A 19,804-nucleotide genomic window follows, 5' to 3' on the forward strand; every position below is an offset into this window, starting at 1 on the left:
AAGTGTTGATGCATTGGATTGGTTCCAAAACTACCTTTCTGACAGATCATAGTGTGTAGCTCAGGAGGGTATGAGAGTATGAAATCTGAGTTTCGAAGGCTTACAAAAGGAGTTCCCCAGGGCTCAATTTTAGGTCTGATCCTTTTTACACTGTATATAAATGATATAGGGAAGCCTGTTGACTCTGCAAATCTCCATGTGTATGCTGATGACACAATTATTTATTTTAGCGTGTCTAATATTGAGAAGGCTTTTCAGGACTTATAGTTGGTCTTTTATGTTAATCAAAGGCAGCTTTTCCAATTGAAGCTTGTGCTTAATGAAAGGAAAACAAAGTTTATGGTTTTCTCTTCCCTGAAAGTTAACAGATGGAGTCACTTGCAGATTTGAACTATAACAGGCCAGCATATTGATAGGGTCACCTCCTATAAGTGTCTTGGGATTTGGTTAGATGAATTGTTGAATTTTAAACAGCACATTGATACCTTGACCAAGAAACTGAAGTTGAAATTGGGTTTCTATTACAGGAACAAATCTTGCTTTTCAATGTTAGTCAGAAAATGAGTGCTGGATTATGGTGATATTGTTAATATGCAGGCCTCAGCAAGTACCTTAAACTCTGGACACAGTGTATCATGGTGCTTTAAGATTATTTATAAATGCTAGATCACTCACCCATCACTGTGATCTGTATGCTATGGTGCAATGGACCTCTCTCTTCGCCAGGAGGCTAAAGCACTGGTAAACTTTTGTGTACAAAGCATTGATGGGACAACTCCCTTTGTATCTGTTCCTTACTGACCAGATCAGTCACTCAATACAGTCTTTGTTCACAGTCGCTGCTGTCCTTGTCTGCTCCTAAGGCTAGAACTGAGATCGACAATAATGTTTATGATAACTGCAGTTGTTTCTAATTTTTCAATTGTATCTTTAACTTGTGACACTTTGTCTTTTGTGTGTATTCTGTATTTTACTGTAATGTTTTATGGACACGCTGCTATTTCCCTGTTTTGCCTTCTTCCCAGGTCACCCTCGCAAACAAGGTTTTTAACCTCAATGGGTTTTACCTGGTTAAATAAAGGTTATATATATATTTTTAAATGACTCTTGGTGGAATGCATTGCTTGACTGCCGTGAGGGTGAGAAGCACAATATCGTTTGCGAACTGCAGCCCCCCAAACAATTGTTTCTTGAGTTCGAGTTTGTTGAGTAGAAGGAGTGGCGGACTTACCATTAGGTAGAAGAACCCTACTGCCTCACATCATCAAGGGACCTTGTGAGCTGAGCACTTGAGGCCCCAAAACCCCTCCTTCAAAGTTGCAAAGGAAATAGGGAGGGAGGGAGGTTTTGCCTGGTGACTGTTCACAGGTTAATGAGGCCACATTACTGACAAAAAAGGCCTCCAAAAAAAGTTAATGAATCCATACAGCGAACAATAATTCATAATAGATCACTCATTTATTTCCTTTCATATATACATATATTTCATAGCAATATTAAAGGGATCATTTGGGATTTTGCCAACGAAGCCCTTTATCTACTTCCCCAGAGTCAGATGAACTCATGGATACCATTTTTATGTCTCTGCATCCAGTATGAAGGAAGTTATGAGGTAGTTTTGAGAGCCAATGTTAACTAGAGTTAGTGCAATTACTGGAAAAGTAATTGCTAGCATTTGCTAGCTCTAAGGAACTTATCCTCTGCAGCAGAGGTAACTCTGAGTCTTCCTTTCCTGTGGCGGTCCTCATGGGATGCAGTTATTGCTAGCATTCGCTAGTTAGAAATTACTTTAACGCTAGTTAGCAACTTCCTTCAAACTGCATGCAGAGACATAAAAATGGTATCCAATTGTATCTGACTCTTCATTGCCAAAATCCTGAAGTATCCCTTTAATATAATAATTTGACATGATCATTTGGTGTTTTGACTCTGGTCTGTTGAGGGGGTTGTGAAAGACTCCGTTGTCCTGGTTTTCTGTTGAGGTCGTTGTGAAGGACACAGTTGTCCTGGTTTTCTGTTGAGGTTGTTGTGAAGGACACAGTTGTCCTGGTTTTCTGTTGAGGTCTTTGTGAAAGACACAGTTGTTCTAGTTTTCTGTTGAGGTCGTTGTGAAGAACACAGTTGTCCTGGTTTTCTGTTGAGGTCTTTGTGAAAGACACAGTTGTTCTAGTTTTCTGTTGAGGTCGTTGTGAAGAACACAGTTGTCCTGGTTTTCTGTTGAGGTCGTTGTGAAGAACACAGTTGTCCTGGTTTTCTGTTGAGGTCTTTGTGAAAGACACAGTTGTTCTAGTTTTCTGTTGAGGTCGTTGTGAAGGACACAGTTGTCCTGGTTTTCTGTTGAGGTTGTTGTGAAGAACACAGTTGTCCTGGTTTTCTGTTGAGGTCTTTGTGAAAGACACAGTTGTCCTGGTTTTCTGTTAAGGTCGTTGTGAAGAACACAGTTGTCCTGGTTTTCTGTTGAGGTCGTTGTGAAGAACACAGTTGTCCTGGTTTTCTGTTGAGGTCGTTGTGAAGAACACAGTTGTCCTGGTTTTCTGTTGAGGTCGTTGTGAAGAACACAGTTGTCCTGGTTTTCTGTTGAGGTCGTTGTGAAGAACACAGTTGTCCTGGTTTTCTGTTGAGGTCGTTGTGAAGGACTCAGTTTCCGATGTGTTAACTTAACGTAGCAGGCCTGAGCGGCATTTTTTTCTTTCTGGTCCTGATGAGAAAAAAATAACTTTTGGGGGAGGTTCTCTTTTGCACAGTCGAACCGATCCAGTAAATGTGGAGGAGGAGTTAACATGGAGTGTCGCCGTGTTAACGTTCAAAAGCGGAAGGCTTTCTTTCTATTTCCGCTGAAAACGGGATGCATCCGGTTGTTATCGACTCTGCAGAGTGGTGCTGTTGAGGTGGTTGTGGAGCTGACAGTTGTCATGGTTTTCTGTTGTGGTGGTTTTGGAGGAGACAGTTGTCATGGTTTTCATGAGCTTCCCCATGTACACGGGGTGCAGTTATTTAGTCAGTCAGTACCTTTGGCGACATTATGTTGGTCATGGGGTGTGCTCATGCTGCGTGTGGCAGGTGAGCTCTCACAGACATTGAGAGAGAGAGGGGAGATGAGGGGAGGAAATCATGACGGGAGGTGACGAGGAGGGAGAGAGGGATGGGTATGGGAGGAGAGGGGAGGGGAAGAGAGCAACCAAAGCTCAGAATTAGACAGGGCCCAGACCACCTAAGTCGTGTGTTGCTGTGGCAACAGCTCTGTTCCCTTCACACACGGAGGAGTTTTGGGGCTGGTCTCTCTCTCTCTCCCCCCGCTCCACCCTGCCTTGCAGTGTGATGCAAGCCTGCGTTTGGCAGTGTGTCTGACTCTGTGGCTGCCTCAGGTCTCAGCTCCAGGGGAATCAGTTTGTCGCTTTGCTCTACTGGTCTGACCAGTACAGGTAAAGAAAAGCTTTTCTGTCCTGGTAGTGTATCTCAGTACAGTGTTGTCTGCATGTCTGTGAGGATTTTAGTTTTGTATTATAATATATATGTCCTTCTCTTTTATACTGCTGTGCTATTTCATTGAGATACATTTTGATATGTTTTTATTTATTCATGTTTTTATTGATTATTCATGTATTAAGGCCAATGATACAAACTTGCTAAGAGCAGTAACAGTTGTCACTGTAAACTGTTAATTTGACTCAACATCATTCTGTCAGGAAGGGCTGAAATGAGACTGAAGAAGACAGTTGTCATTAACATTAGATGTGTTTGTGTGTGTGTCTGTGGTGTGTAGCTGTCAGATAGTAGAGACTGTTGTCTCACTGGAATGAACCCAACAACTATGTGATGCTGTGTGTGCATGCATATGTGTGTGTGAGGTAGGTGTGTTTAAGCCTGTGTCGTTGTGTGCCTTTGAGACAGAAGCTGATCTGGATGCAGGACACATCACTGCCCAGTCTGTGAGGAGGTAGGGAGGGAAGGAGGGAAAGGAAGAGCAAAGGAGAGATGGTATCTGTCTAGGTGAAGGAGTGAGCGGTGCATGTATGTCTGGAGGGAGGGAGAGAGGAAGGAAAGAGCGAGGGATAGAAGGGAAGAGCGAGGGAGAGAAGGTATCTGTCTAGGTGCTGGAGAGAGTGGCGCATGTCTGTCTGGAGGGAGGGAGAGAGGAAGGAAAGAGTGAGGGAGGGAGGGATAGAAGGGAAGAGTGAGGGAGGGATAAAAGGGAAGAGCGAGGGAGAGAAGGTATCTGTCTAGGTGAAGGTGTGAGAGGTGCATGTCTGTCTGTCTGGAGGGAGGGAGAGAGGAAGGGAAGAGCGAGGGAATCTGTCGAGGTGAGGGTGGGAGTGGTGCCATGTCTGTCTGGAGGGAGGGAGGGAGGGAGGGAGGGAGGGAGGGAGGGAGGGAGGGAGGGAAGAGCGAGGGAATCTGTCGTGGTGAGGGTGGGAGTGGTGCCATGTCTGTCTGGAGGGAGGGAGGGAGGGAGGGAGGGAGGGAGGGAGGGAGGGAGGGAGGGAGGGAAGAGCGAGGGAGGGAGGGATAGAAGGGAAGAGCGAGGGAGAGAAGGTATCTGTCTAGGCGAGGGAGTGAGCGGTGCATGTCTGTCTGGAGGGAGGGAGGGAGTTCATCATAGCCAAGCTGTAGTCTCCAGAATAGAATGACGTTATGGTCATGTCAAAAGAAGCAGGATAGAGACCAAAGTAATAGAACCTGAAGATGGCAAATGTATTTTCTCCTATGCATACAACATAGGCAATAGGGTACCATTTGACACACAGCCTTTTACTGTGTGTGTTGGAATGTCACACTGTGTGGTTGATCTGCTAGGTCAGTCGGACTGAGATCAAAGAGGTGAAGGCTGGAAGTTCCTCTCTAGATTTCTTCCTAGGTTCCTGCCTTTCTAGGGAGTTTTTCCTAGCCACTGTGCTTCTACATCTGCATTGATTGCTGTTTGGGGTTTTAGGCTGGGTTTTTGTATAAGCACTTTGTAATATCTGCTAATGTAAAAAAGGCTTTATAAATACATTTGATTTCATTTGGAGGAATCTGTCAATAATCTGTCAATACTTTCTCAGTGGGTCTGTGGTGAACTTATCTCTTCTTTTTCTTCTCCTCACTGTCCACCTCCTGTCTCTCCTGTTCAGCATATTAGATTTATACTGAACAAAAATTTAAACACGACTTCTAAAGTGTTGGTGGCATCTTTCATGAGCTGAAATAAAAGATCCCATGAATGTTCCATACATCCCTGTTAGTGAGCCTTTCTCCTTTGCCAAGATAATCCATTCACCTGACAGGTGTGGCATATCAAGAAGCTGATTAAACAGCATGATCATTACACAGGTGCACCTTGTGCTGGGAACAATAAAAGGCCACTCTAAAATGTGCAGTTTTGTCACACAACACAATGCCACAGATGTCTCAAGTTTTGAGGGAGCGTGCAATTGGCATGCTGACTGCAGGAATGTCCACCAGAGCTGTTGCAAGATAATTGAATGTTTATTCCTGTACCGTAAGCCGCCTCCAACGTCGTTTTAGAGAATTTGGCAAGTACTTCCTACCAGCCTCACAACCGCAGAACCACACCAGCCCAGGACCTCCACATCTGGCTTCTTCCCCTGAGGGATTATCTGAGACCAGCCACTGGATAGCTGAGGAAACTGTGGGTTAGCACAACCAAAGAATTTCTGCACCAACTTTCAGAAACCATCTCAGGAAAGGGTCAACAGGGTCACCCATTGAGCATGTTTGGGATGCTCTGGATCAACGTGTATGACACGTGTTCCAGTTCCCTCCAATATCCAGCAACTTTGCACAGCCAGTGAATAGGAATGGGATAACATTCCACAGGCCACAATCAACTGTCTGATCAACTCTATGTGAAGGAGACGTGTCGCGCTGCATGAGGCAAATGGTGATCACACCAGATACTGACAGTTTTTTCTGATCCACACCCCTACCTTTTTTTAAGGTATCTGTGACCAACAGATGCATATCCGTATTCCCAGTCATGCAGTATCCATAGATTAGGACCTAAGGAATTTATTTCCATTAAGTGTTTTCCTTATATGAACTAAACTCTCACTGTCAATGGCATTTATTTTCAGAAAACTTAACATATGTAAATATTTGTATGAATGTAACAAGACTCAACAACTGAGACATAAACTGAACAAGTTCCACAGACATGTGACTAACAGAAATGGAATAATGTGTCCCTGAACAAAGGGGGGGTCAAAATCAAAAGTAACAGTCAGTATCTGGTGTGGCCCCCAGCTGCATTAAGTACTGCAGTGCATCTCCTCCTCATGGACTGCACCAGATTTGCCAGTTCTTGCTGTGAGATTGTTAACCCACTCTTCCACCAAGGCACCTGCAAGTTCCCAGACATTTCTGGGGGGAATGGCCCTGTTCCTCACCCTCCGATCCAACAGGTCCCAGACGTATTCAATGGGATTGAGATCCGGGCTCTTCGCTGGCCATGGCAGAACACTGACATTCCTGTCTTGCAGGAAATCACACACAGATCATGTCAGGATGAGCCTGCAGGAACGGTACCACATGATGGAGTAGGATGTCTTCCCTTAACGCACAGCGTTGAGATTGCCTGCAATGACAACAAGCTCAGTCCGCTCACATCTCTGCGCCCCCCACAGCAACTGGCCCAATCCCCCCTCTGCTTCTCCTTCAACCAAATCCAGACAGCTGATGTTCTGAAAGAACTGCAAAATCTGGATCCCTACAAATCAGCTAGGCTAGATAATCTGGACCCTCTCTTCCTAAAATTATCCGCCGCCATTGTTGCAACCCCTATTACTAGTCTGTTCAACCTCTCTTTCGTATCATCTGAGATTCCTAAAGATTGGAAAGCGGCCATGGTCATCCCCCTCTTCAAAGGGGGAGACACTCTAGACCCAAACTGTTACAGACCTATATCCATCCTGCCCTGCCTTTCTAAAGTCTTTGAATGCCAAGTGAACAAATAGATCACCGACCATTTCGAATCCCACCGTACCTTCTGCTCCATGCAATCTGGTTTCCGAGCTGGTTACGGTTGCACCTCAGCCATGCTCAAGGTCCTAAACGATATCATAATCGCCATCGATAAAAGACAGTACTGTGCAGCCGTCTTCATCGACCTGGCCAAGGCTTTCGACTCTGTCAATCGCTGTATTCTTATCGGCAGACTCAACAGCCTTGGTTTCTCTAATGGCTGCCTCGCCTGGTTCACTAACTACTTCTCAGATAGAGTTCAGTGTGTTAAATCGGAGGGCCTGTTGTCCGGACCTCTGGCAGTCTCTATGGGGGTGCCACAGGATTCAATTCTCGGGCCGGCTCTTTTCTCTGTATATATCAATGATGTCGCTCTTTCTGCGGGTGATTCTTTAATCTACCTTTATGCAGACGACACCATTCTGTATACATCTTGCCCTTCTTTGGACACTGTGTTAACAAACCTCCAAATGAGCTTCAACGCCATACAACACTCCTTCTGTGGCCTCCAACTGCTCTTAAACGCTAGTAAAACGAAATGCATGCTCTTCAAACGATCACTGCCCGCACCCGCCCGCCTGACCAGCATCACTACTCTGGACGGTTCTGACTTAGAATATATGGACAATTATAAATACCTAGGTGTCTGGCTAGACTCTACACTCTCCTTCCAGACACATTAAGCATCTCAAATCCAAAGTTAAATCTAGAATCGGCTTCCTATTTCGCAACAAAGCCTCCTTCACGCATGCTGCCAAACATACCCTCATAAAACGGACTATCCTACCAATCCATGACTTCGGCGATGTCATTTACAAAATAGCCTCCAACACTCTACTCAGGAAATTGGATGTAGTCTATCACAGTGCCATCCGTTTTATCACCAAAGCCCCATATACTACCCACCACTGCGACCTGTATGCTCTCGTTGGCTGGTCCTCGTTATGCATTCATCGCCAAACCCACTGGCTCCAGGTCATCTATAAGTCTTTGCTTGGTAAAGCGCCACCTTATCTCAGCTCACAGGTCACCATAGCAACACCCACCCGTAGCACGCGCTCCAGCAGGTATATTTCACTGGACATCCCCATAGCCAACACCTACTTTGGCCGCCTTCCAGTTCTCTGCTGCCAATGACTGGAACGAATTGCAAAAATCACTGAAGTTGGAGACTTATATCTCCCTCACTAACTTTAAGCATCAGCTGTCAGAGCAGCTTACCGATCGCTGCAGCTGTACACAGCCCATCTGTAAATATCCCATCCAACTAACTACCTACCTCATCCCCATATTTGTTTTTGTTTTTCTGCTCTTTTGCACACCAGTATTTCTACTTGCACATCCTCATCTGCACATATATCATTCCAGTGTAAATTGCTAAATTGTAATTTCTTTGCCACTATGGCCTGTTATTGACTGTACGTTTGTTTATCCCATGTGTAACTCTGTGTTGTTGTTTTTGTCACACTGCTTTGCTTTATCTTGGCCAGGTCACAGTTGTAAATGAGAACTTGTTCTCAACTGGTCTACCTGGTTAAATAAAGGTGAAAAAATAAATAATTAAATAATAATTGAAATTGTTGCTTCTTGCATTTATATTTTTGTTCAGTACATCAGGCACAACATCACTGGGTTGAAGAGAGATTGACATTGAAGACATGAAATCCAGTTTAATGATCTTGATCTCAGGGTGATCTGAGGGTGTTAATTGATGGTCCTAGATTTACAGTATCGATTGTTCTGTTCTATTTTCCAGCTAGTTTGAAAATACTTGGCATGTATAACTTCTACTGAAGTTGTTAAAACGGACTCTTTCAGGTTTTCACGTTTTCTTGAATAGTTTTGGGTTGATTGGATTAAATTGACTGCAATGACACTTGGGTTTGGCAGTGGTACGTATTTGTCCATGTCTGTATGACACTCTCCTTTTCACTCTGAAATGGAGCCACAGAAAGCATGATAATTTGAGTGGGTGAGTGTGCTGTGTGAGTGTTCCCAGAAGACGTGTTTGTGTGTGTGTTGGTACACATGCGTGTGTGCCTTCATGTGTGTGCGTGTGTGTGTGTGTGTGTGTGTGTGTGTGTGTGTGTGTGTGTGTGTGTGTGTGTGTGTGTGTGTGTGTGTGTGTGTGTGTGTGTGTGTGTGTGTGTGTGTGTGTGTGTGTGTGTGTGTGTGTGTGTGTGTGTGTGTGTGTGTGCGCGTGCGCGCGCGCGCGTGCATGCGTGTGCGCATGTCTGGTGGGTGGAAAATGGTCCTGAAACAGCTCCATGTCGTGACCACCGAAGCTCTCCACCGCCAACTAACTATTCCCACTGAAATACACTGTTGCCATGTCAATTACACGGTTTAGAAGACTGACATTCTCAAAAACACTAAATGATGATAGTGAAACTCATGAATGTAAAATAAAGGACATGATATGGATGTACAGTATATATTGGAGTCCATATGCACAGGAGTCATGGATGTATGGCTGTCCAATTACAACATACTGTATATCCACAAACCCTACCCACACACATGCAAACACTAGGACTGGGAAGTGCCAGGGACCTCGCGATACTTAGGTGCCATCTACGATATGCATTGCGATTTGATACTGCAATGTCATTGCGATTCAATGTTCCAAACATATTGCTCACTATATGTCTGCTGCAGAGAGATGAGAGCCATGAGAACATGAGCAGTTATGGAAATAAAAGAGCTGAAAACATGTTTGACTCACCATTTAGAAAGAAGACTGAGACCAAGCTATAGAACAGTGGTTGATCTTTTTTGGTTACTGTACCACCAACAGAATTTTGCTCTGCCCGGTGTAGCCCTGAATGTACCCCCTCATGTTCATTTGACCAGTAGGCCTATGATCTCATGAGTCTTCTCAAGTACCCCCTGTGGATAGGTCCTAGTACCCCTGGTTGGGAACCATTGCTATAGAAGGAGAAATACAGCCGACTAGCACTAGCTAACGTTAAAACTGGAATCCTTAATGGTGAAACTACCACGTCGGTTTGCATTATTACAACAACAAAGACATTCCTGCAAACAATGAATCCTGTTTATTTCCCTTGGACATCATTGCACGTGCGTTAGAACAGCATCCTATGCGCTGCAATGTTTTTTCCTTAATGTGCGACGCTCCACCAGAGCTCCCCACTTTTGCTTCGTCAACATAAACATTTTATGTTAGGACAAATAATGTCTGACAGTTTTTAAACCTCGAATACACTACTGCCGTGCAGGAAAATTCTCAGCAACAAAATAGTGATCAAATTAAGATCCTACATCTGTAGGTCTAATGGGTAAAGTTATCATCTAGATAAAATAGTTTCTGACCAGTGGAGGGTATCTGGGTCGTATTCATTAGTGCACACCGTTGCAAAACATTTTGCAACAAAAAAACGAAACATGCTTCCTTTGCTTTCGTTTGGTTCATAGTTAGTATGACCCTGGGCAGACCACACAATTGTTGGCTCAAAGTTATCTGCCAATCACAGGCCCAGGCCCAAGACCATTTCTGATTGGCCAGTAGTTGTGGCTGCTGTCTTCCTGCCTGAAGCTGTGTTTCCATGGTGATTTCTGCAGTTAGAACGCTGCCAATGCTCCAAGTATAGATTGAAGTATAGATTGTTTAATATGTAGAGAACCCCCCCCAAAAAATATCTGCCTTAGATAGACAGAAAGCAATCATTAAATGCATTATCAATCAATATGGACAGACCTTAGTTAATATTTAATTGACACACTATGATTGACAAGATATGGTTGGTTTAGACATGTCACTGACGACTGTTTGTGTGTGTGTGTGTGTGTGTGTGTGTGTGTGTGTGTGTGTGTGTGTGTGTGTGTGTGTGTGTGTGTGTGTGTGTGTGTGTGTGTGTGTGTGTGTGTGTGTGTGTGTGTGTGTGTGTTCCTGTGTGTGGGTGTCACAGAGCAAGTATCTGCGCGGATCGTGCAGGAGGTGACAGCCGAGGCAGTGGCAGTACTGAAGGGAGAACAGGAGACAAGACTGCCCTCAGGTACACACACACACACACACACACACACACACACACACACACACACACACACACACACACACACACACACACACACACACACACACACACACTCTTGACATGTCCCGGCCCTTCCCACCCCTCCAGAGGAAGCATAGCGATTCTGAGTGTGAAAAAAGAGGTCCTTTTGGCCGATGTCAGTGGACAGAAATGGTGCTGTTGGTGGTATGCGTGTAGGGGTTAGAGAGCCGTGTCAGGTCCGGACAGCTGTCAGAGTAGATCTACCATGGTGGTAGTGCTGGGGGAGTAAGCCCAGAGCAGAGTATATCCCAGATCAGCCCTCTGGAGGCCACATAGCAACACTGACCCTCAACATGTAGTAGCCTCTCTCTATCCCGGGATGCGACGTCTGTCATCGTACATCTATGGAGGGTTAGTGTGTGAGCCAGCCTTGACGTCACTGAAGAGAAGCACTATGCTGTTTTTTTTAAATTCTGAATTGCTTTAAATGGGCTGTCTGTTATAAGGATGCCTGTAATGTACTTGTATTACTACTGTTAGCTAATTTACTATTACAGTTCATCACATTTCCAGCAGATAATGCTCATTGGAGGAATTACTCAGCAAAAAACAGCCATTATAGTATTTATTCACATCTTTACTATTTACAGTGACTTTCAGAGGAGCTTTAAAGGATTAACCAGAGAGAGAGAGCGATATATATATACACTGCTCAAAAAAATAAAGGGAACACTTAAACAACACAATGTAACTCCAAGTCAATCACACTTCTGTGAAATCAAACTGTCCACTTAGGAAGCAACACTGATTGACAATACATTTCACATGCTGTTGTGCAAATGGAATAGACAAAAGGTGGAAATGTTAGGCAATTAGCAAGACACCCCCAATAAAGGAGTGGTTCTGCAGGTGGTGACCACAGACCACTTCTCTATTCCTATGCTTCCTGGCTGATGTTTTGGTCACTTTTGAATGCTGGCGGTGCTTTCACTCTAGTGGTAGCATGAGACGGAGTCTACAACCCACACAAGTGGCTCAGGTAGTGCAGCTCATCCAGGATGGCACATCAATGCGAGCTGTGCCAAGAAGGTTTGCTGTGTCTGTCAGCGTAGTGTCCAGAGCATGGAGGCGCTACCGGGAGACAGGCCAGTACATCAGTAGACGTGGAGGAGGCCGTAGGAGGGCAACAACCCAGCAGCAGGACCGCTACCTCCGCCTTTGTGCAAGGAGGAGCACTGCCAGAGCCCTGCAAAATGACCTCCAGCAGGCCACAAATGTGCATGTGTCTGCTCAAACGGTCAGAAACAGACTCCATGAGGGTGGTATGAGGGCCCGACGTCCACAGGTGGGGGTTGTGCTTACAGCCCAACACCGTGCAGGACGTTTGGCATTTGCCAGAGAACACCAAGATTGGCAAATTCGCCACTGGCGCCCTGTGCTCTTCACAGATGAAAGCAGGTTCACACTGAGCACATGAGCACATGTGACAGACGGGACAGAGTCTGGAGACGCCGTGGAGAACGTTCTGCTGCCTGCAACATCCTCCAGCATGACTGGTTTGGCGGTGGGTCAGTCATGGTGTGGGTTGGCATTTCTTTGTGGGGCCGCACAGCCCTCCATGTGCTCGCCAGAGGTAGCCTGACTGCCATTAGGTACCGAGATGAGATCCTCAGACCCCTTGTGAGACCATATGCTGACACATGCACATTTGTGGCCTGCTGGAGGTCATTTTGCAGGGCTCTGGCAGTATATATATAGAGAGAGAGAGAGAGAGAGAGAGAGAGAGAGAGAGAGAGAGAGAGAGAGAGAGAGAGAGAGAGAGAGAGAGAGAGAGAGAGAGAGAGAGAGAGAGAGAGAGAGAGAGAGAGAGAGAGAGAGAGAGAGAGAGAGAGAGAGAGAGAGAGAGAGAGAGAGAGAGAGAGAGAGAGAGAGAGAGAGAGAGAGAGAGAGAGAGAGAGAGAGAGAGAGAGAAAAAGCGAGAGCGAGAGAGAGAGATACTCCAGGCTTTATCAGTTACTACCTCGACGCACACATGCACAGATACACACACACTAGCTGTTTCCAAACGTCACTCCCTATACATTGTCTCCCTCTGTCTGGTTTTCTGTAGTTGAAGACACGGCGAACCTGCCTCCCTCCCCTCCTCCCTCACCTGCTGCTGAACACTGCTTCGGACCCCTGGATCAAGGTAAGGTCCTGAGAGAGTGATGAGAGAGAGAGATGTGTTATCATCATGAGTGAATGTGAAGTGGAGTTGTATTTGACCGTGCTGAGACGAGTTGGAACCCCATTCCTCTGCCCCATTGGAGGATACTGTATATGTCACCTTCAGAAGAACCAATCACAGAGGCTCCCTACCTGGGTCATATGGTTAGACAGAAACAGGAAACCAAACACAGGAAGTGTTTCTTAGACATTCATTTTCTTTGAACAGAAGTCCTCTCCCTTCTCATTTTCCTTTTTTACCCCGGATTTAGAACAGCTTTCACCTTCATCACTTCTTTACCTCCATCCCTCCATCCACAAGCCCATACTCCTTCATCCTCCCCCCTTCCCTGACCAGTCGTCTCTGAATGCCAGTGCATGACCTTCGCATGACCTCACCCATCCTCATTCTTCCTCACCCCCCACCGGCATCCTTCCTCTCCCTTGACTTTCATCATCCTCCCCTCCTGTCCTTGCAGATATAACTCTGGTAGTCTGTTTGCCTTCCTAACCTCTCTTGTTTCCACTTATGTGTATTTGTCTTTATTCTTCTGTCCTGTGTTTAAGCATGTCTTCTTGTTAGTTTTTTCTTGTTCTCTGCCCATGCTTGTTTGTCTTCCTGGTTTGTTTCTGATCGTGCCTGACCTGATCTGTGTTTGTTTAGTCAAGTCTGACTGCAGTGGACCATGTGACCTATGACAGAGATTGTGGGAGGAGCCAGCCATGCTCAGACAGACTGGTGGTTGAATTTACATGTTAGCTACATAGCTTCCTGATGTTCAGAAAATGGAAACTCCCTCTGTTCCTACCTTATTACGTAGCAATCTCCCTTATATTTAAATATCTTTATCAATTCCTATAGAAATTGAAGTATGTTTATAAATGAACACCTTGGAACCACTGTTTTACTCGGGGCAGTGAGTAAATACCTCAGCCAGCAAGCAAAGTTGTCGGCCCACTGGCAGCACTACAACACTTTGCTCATCAGCACTGCAGCAGTCGGCCCAATAACACTAGCTTTCAATGGATGTCATTGTTACATTGCTTTACATCACGGTCCCTGTTAAATTGTTCTGACTATGTGGTCCCATCTTCTCTCTGATTATGGCAGACCCCAAACTCAGTCACTTTCAGTTGCTGGTCACTGTCCTTGTTTCTTTGTCTTGTTGCTTCTTTCTCTCTCTCTCTCTCTCTCTCTCTCTCTCTCTCTCTCTCTCTCTCTCTCTCTCTCTCTCTCTCTCTCTCTCTCTCTCTCTCTCTCTCTCTCTCTCTCTCTCTCTCTCTCTCTCTCTTTTGTCTCTCTTGTCTCTCTCTTTTGTCTCTCTCTCTCTCTCTCTCTCTCTCTCTCTCTCTCTCTCTCTCTCTCTCTCTCTTTCACCCTTTGTCTTAGTTTTCCCTTAGTTTTTTTTTCTCTTTATCTCTACTACTTTCTCTTCCTCGCTCTCCACAGTCTCTCTCTTTCTCCCCAACACTAAGTCCCTCTATACCCCCTTCTCCCTCCCTCCCTACCTCCCTGTGTGTTTCTCTGTGTGTGTCCAGATTTCCCCTGCAGTACGTTCTTCTCCTGTGTGTCTGTTGTTTGTCCCTCTACCTCCCTCCCCCTTCCTCAATTTCTTTCCCTCCCTGTCTGTTTCTCTGTGTGTCTTTCCCTCTCCCTCTCCCTGTCTGTCTCTCTCTCTTTGTGTGTCCAGATTTCCCCTGCAGTACGTTCTTCTCCTGTGTGTCTGTTGTTTGTAGATGTAGGGGATGAGGAGGAGGAGGCCTGCCCTCTCCACCACTTCCAAAATTCTCGGGAGAGGTGCAAGTTCCTCGCCCCCTCCATCTCTGTGTCTATGCCCGAGGATGACCCCTACCACTCTGACGAGGAATACTATGATCACCCCTTGTTCAGCCCTGAGTGGGATCGCTCGGTCTCCTCTCGGCCCACAGTGCTGGCCTCTGCCTTTAGACAGATCCAAGGTGAACCGCGCATGGTTCCTCTACGTACGCCATTCTTCCTTTCTATCTTCCCTTCTTCCTCCTACCTTCCTCTTTCTCCCTCTCTTTTACCCCCGATCGCCCTTTTCTGTGGTTCGACCAATAACCTCCGTCTTTCCGTCCGTCCGTCCGTGTGTTTGTTTGTGTCCCTGTGGTGTCAATTAGTTCAAAGAACCTGAGCACTTTCATGTTTTGTGATGTTTAGATGATCTAGTTTGTTGTGATTTATCTCAATCAAAGCCATTTGTTCCCTGTAGTCGACTTTGCCTCCGGAAGCATCCTGTCACTTATCAAAGTGATCCGATGAATATAAACCTAACTGATTTCATTTTTAATTTGAACACAAATTTGGCTGAGAAAATTCTTAAACCTACATGTGCATACTTGCAAGGATGCATATCATAAAATGTTTATGCATACAGGTAAAAAAAAAATGCCATATGCAAATCATGTAAACAGAGTGGCATGCAGGTGCAGGACTTGCTGTGGTCCAAATGGCTTGCAGCAATATACAGAGGAGTGTTGTGCATGAACTAAGACTTGTTCCATGCACATGTTTTCCTCTCTGCCGGTCTGTGACATCTTCATGCCATGTGTTATGTCTCTGTCTGTCATCGCTCCCTCAAAGACAAACTCATCCCTGAGCCCTCCCTTCTCATGTGTCCCACCACCCGCTCATACACACACACACACACACACACACACACACACACACACACACACACACACACACACACACACACACACACACACACACACACACACACACACACACACACACACACACACACACACACACACACACACACACACACACACACACACACACACACACACACGTTGTAGATCACCGGAACCACAGGACGATGTTCAGCTCAACACACACACACTGCACTGCAAATACACACACATGCTCTCAGAGGACACACAGCACACACACTCTTAATACGCTCTCTCACAACTTCAAAAGGCTTCTAGTATTAGTCGACAAAGACAAGTCCTTACTTAGCACCTCATCAAGGCTGAAGTTAATGTTTTCTGTAGTAGGCTGGATGAAGGGGCTCCATGTACCGCAAACATCTGAGGGGGTGATCCGGGAGGTGGCTTGGTCCCCTGCAATTTTACACTTTTCAAACACCTGAAACAGCTTTTTGCAATATAGAGCCATAATTAATATGCTTAATTCTATGTAAAAAATATGTATATTTTTCTGCATATCCAAGCATATCTCTTGTGCTGTCTGTATCCTCCTGACTGCAGTTTTTTTTTTTAAGAAACTAAATATGCTTCTCTGCATCTGCTAAGATCTGGGTAAAAGATTAAAAGGAATGTGAGACTTATTCATTACATTTAGCTATTGCTTGCTTTTATAAAGTTTGCCAACAGGCATCCTAGCTAAGATAGTTAGACAAGTTAGCAACACTAACTTGGGGCTCCCGAGTGGCGCAGCGGTCAAAGGCACAGCATCTTAGTGCTAGAGGCGTCACTACAGACCCTGGTTCAATCCCGGCTTGTATCACAACTGGCTGTGATCGGGAGTCCCATAGAGTGGTGCACAATTGGCCCAGCGTCGTACGGGTTAGGGGAGGCTTTGGCCGGGGTAGGCCATCATTGTAAAATAAGAATTTGTTCTTAACTGGCTTGCCTAGTAAAATAAAAACTTGATTGATAGCATGAAATGGCTAGTTGGGAGATTGGGAACCTATGTGGGCTAGCTAAAGGCAACTTCATAAAATTGCTAGGTGGCTAGTATTATTATAGAGAAACAACGCCTCTATGTCTCCAGCTTGCAGACTGTATAAAGGCGTCAGCATGCTTCAGTTTGGCTGGTGCCTAGCCGAGCTCAGCTAGCTGAACCGAACGAGTGTGCTCGCATACTCCCTTTAAAGACTTTCGCTTGAAAAACGAATAAAAAGCGGCATTAGTACTGTTTGTCCATTTTGAGACATCATAGCCAGTATTCACTTCTTAAAAATACAATTAATCTAAGATAATTAATGACAGATTTCTTAGAGGTTTGACGTTTTTGCCATGAAGAGCTTAGTCGCGCAATTTTGCATCTGTCTAGGATGTTTGGTGCAGTATTTCTCAAGTGAAAAGATTTATGAGGCCGAATGACAATAGGCACTTCATTGAAGAAACCCTACTATTGGCCAAATCGCCAACAAGGGGGCGTAGTCTTCGGCTACCGACAGGCTTGCCTCAAGAAAATATTGTGTGTGCCCGAACAGCCATAAAAACTCTTGCCAAAGTTCAAAACGAACAAAAACGTCACACAATGTCATCACAATATACTGTATGCACTAACTGTTCCAAACTGTTTGGGCTGAGAAGCGTGCGGACGGCATAAGGCATCAGCCCTCCTCTCTATCTCCTCTCCCTGTGCAGAGAGTGCCCCTGCTGTGATGTGACCCAGCAGGCTGTACACTGCTGCCACATCCAGTCACTGCCCTGCTCCACACACACACACACACACACACACACACACACACACACCACACACACACACACACACACACACACACACACACACACACACACACACACACACACACACACACACACACACACACACACACACACACACACACACACACAGACACACAGACACACAGCAGCCCAGCCGCCTGGTGTAATATAAAACCCTGAGCACCGTGCCGCATGGCGACGGCAAGCGTAACGCTGCCGCATAAAGCCTGTTGGGTTGAGCAGCATCTTTCTGCCTCTAAGCAGGATTTCAGAATCTGAATTCGCACCTCATAGTCAACATGACAGCTTAGGAGTTAGGAGCAGAGGCACCCCCGGCCCAGAGTTAAAGAAATCAATCACACATCACTGTGCAGAGCATCCTCCGCATGCAGAACAGTACTGCAGCGCTGTATACTGTAGCCCCTTAATCCACATGGAATGGATTAGGGAGACGCAATAGAATTATCGAACTTTAGGTGTGTGTGCTGATCACATAGAGAGGATGTGAGGATATGCTTGTTGGGGATCTGTTTCGTATCTTCTAATGGTTTGGGTTTGGAGGATTGATTACTGATCCAGGGCTGATCCTAGAACAGTGATAAAGGACATGTTCTCCTTGGAGCCACTGTCTGTCTCCGTCTCTGCATACACTATACTATCTAGAACGTGAAAGTTTTTTTTGGCTGTGGCCATAGGAGAATCCTTTGAAGAACCCATTTTGGTTCCAGGTAGAACCTTTTTTGGTTCCTTGTAGAACCCTTTCCACGGAGGGTTCTACATGGAACCAAAAAAGGTTCTACCTGAAATCAAAACGTGTTTTAACTGGAAATAAAACGGTGTTCTTATGGGGACAGCCGAAGAACCCTTTTGGAACATAGTGCCCACACCCCACAATCCCTCACATGCTGACTGACGGATCAACTCAGGTTATGGTTACAGAACTTGGATGCGGTGAGAGTAGGATTTCTGATATATTTCTGTGGCTCTTCTCTCAATTGACAATGGGAAGGCCAAGTCCACTTAATGTAGAATGTACTGTATAGCTACAGTACACAACTTTGCTTGCAAAAGACTGTTATGGTGTATCACGCATGCATTTTCTTACTGATAAAGGTATGTCTGAATGGAAATAGCCTGATGGGTGTGTCGGCATGGTGCGTGTGTGACAGAGAGAGACAAACTATGGCCATTGTGTGCATTTTGATAACATCGATCCACAGCAGATTTTACAGACAGAGGTGAGGGTTCTTTTATAGCCTGACGAAGACCTTTGGGTTTACGCTGACACAATTGCACTCAATAAAACTACAAGAATATTCAACAGTGTACTGGACCAGTATCTATCTTTCTTTCAGAATGATTTTATATCTTTAATATATAGAAAAGCCTCTGCATGCTTAAACTCTATGATCCAACACATCCCATACAGTCCAAACCCAAACAAACCACATGACCGGGGGAGAAATGTCACTCACTCATACGCTACAACATCTGTGACCAGTGCATCTATCTCTGTCTACAATAGATTCTATACAGTATACAGTACAGTTTACAGAGCTGAAAGTGTCCCACCGATTTGTAGCTATGTAACCCAAGTCTGTGTTGCCAACCCGTAGTCTTGATGTCTACTTCTTTTATACAAAGTAGAGACCGTCGAGGCTCTTACAGACACATTCGAGGAGGAGGAGGAAGAGGTGTTGATGTTGGAGGAGGAGGAGATGGAAGGGGCAGCAGCAGAAATCGCGGCAGCTCTTGAGGAGCTGTGGAGTGGGGATGAGCCTGAGCTGGACAGCCCCCCAGCCGAGCCCTTAGAGCAGGCAGAGGCCATAGGCGAGGCCCATACTGTGCCACTCGTGGAGGCAGAGGCAGCTAGTGCCGCCCCAGAAGGCCCTAACGGGAGGGTGGAGGAGAAGGAGGAGGAGGTGGCAGAGGCTGAGGGGGAGGAGGAGAGTCCTGAGGAAGGTGTGTCTGTCTGTCCTCTCTCTCCTCTCCCAGGCTGCATGTTATTGTATTGTATGTAGACAATAATATAATTTAGGCTTTAAGGGAATACCACCCCCGCTACGCTCTGCTAAAGGCTGCAAGGCAACACAGGTGAAAGCTAGGAGCCATATTTTAAAACTTTCTTCCTGATTACTCCTTTTTGCTTTCTCTTTGCTTTTGTTTTCAGTTTTTAG

General features: G+C 45.5%; 1 protein-coding gene across 19 annotated transcripts in view; it reads left to right on the forward strand.

Moving 5' to 3' along the window:
- Positions 1-19,804, forward strand: part of LOC139538886 (microtubule-associated protein 2-like) — a 167,047-nt gene that overhangs the window by 111,355 nt on the left and 35,888 nt on the right. For 11 of the 19 annotated variants that reach the window (XM_071341419.1, XM_071341417.1, XM_071341427.1 and 8 more), the window contains 4 exons: positions 10,890-10,976; positions 13,087-13,164; positions 14,919-15,140; positions 19,275-19,589. In XM_071341419.1, coding sequence (XP_071197520.1) covers positions 10,890-10,976; positions 13,087-13,164; positions 14,919-15,140; positions 19,275-19,589 — 702 coding nt within the window. Of the gene's footprint in view, positions 1-3,291; positions 3,423-10,889; positions 10,977-13,086; positions 13,165-14,918; positions 15,141-19,271; positions 19,590-19,804 lie in introns of those variants that run through there. The other 8 variants (XM_071341435.1, XM_071341436.1, XM_071341431.1 and 5 more) reach the window with 8 other exon arrangements.

Source organism: Salvelinus alpinus, chromosome 14 (assembly GCF_045679555.1).
Source record: "Salvelinus alpinus chromosome 14, SLU_Salpinus.1, whole genome shotgun sequence".
Lineage (NCBI taxonomy): Eukaryota > Metazoa > Chordata > Actinopteri > Salmoniformes > Salmonidae > Salvelinus > Salvelinus alpinus.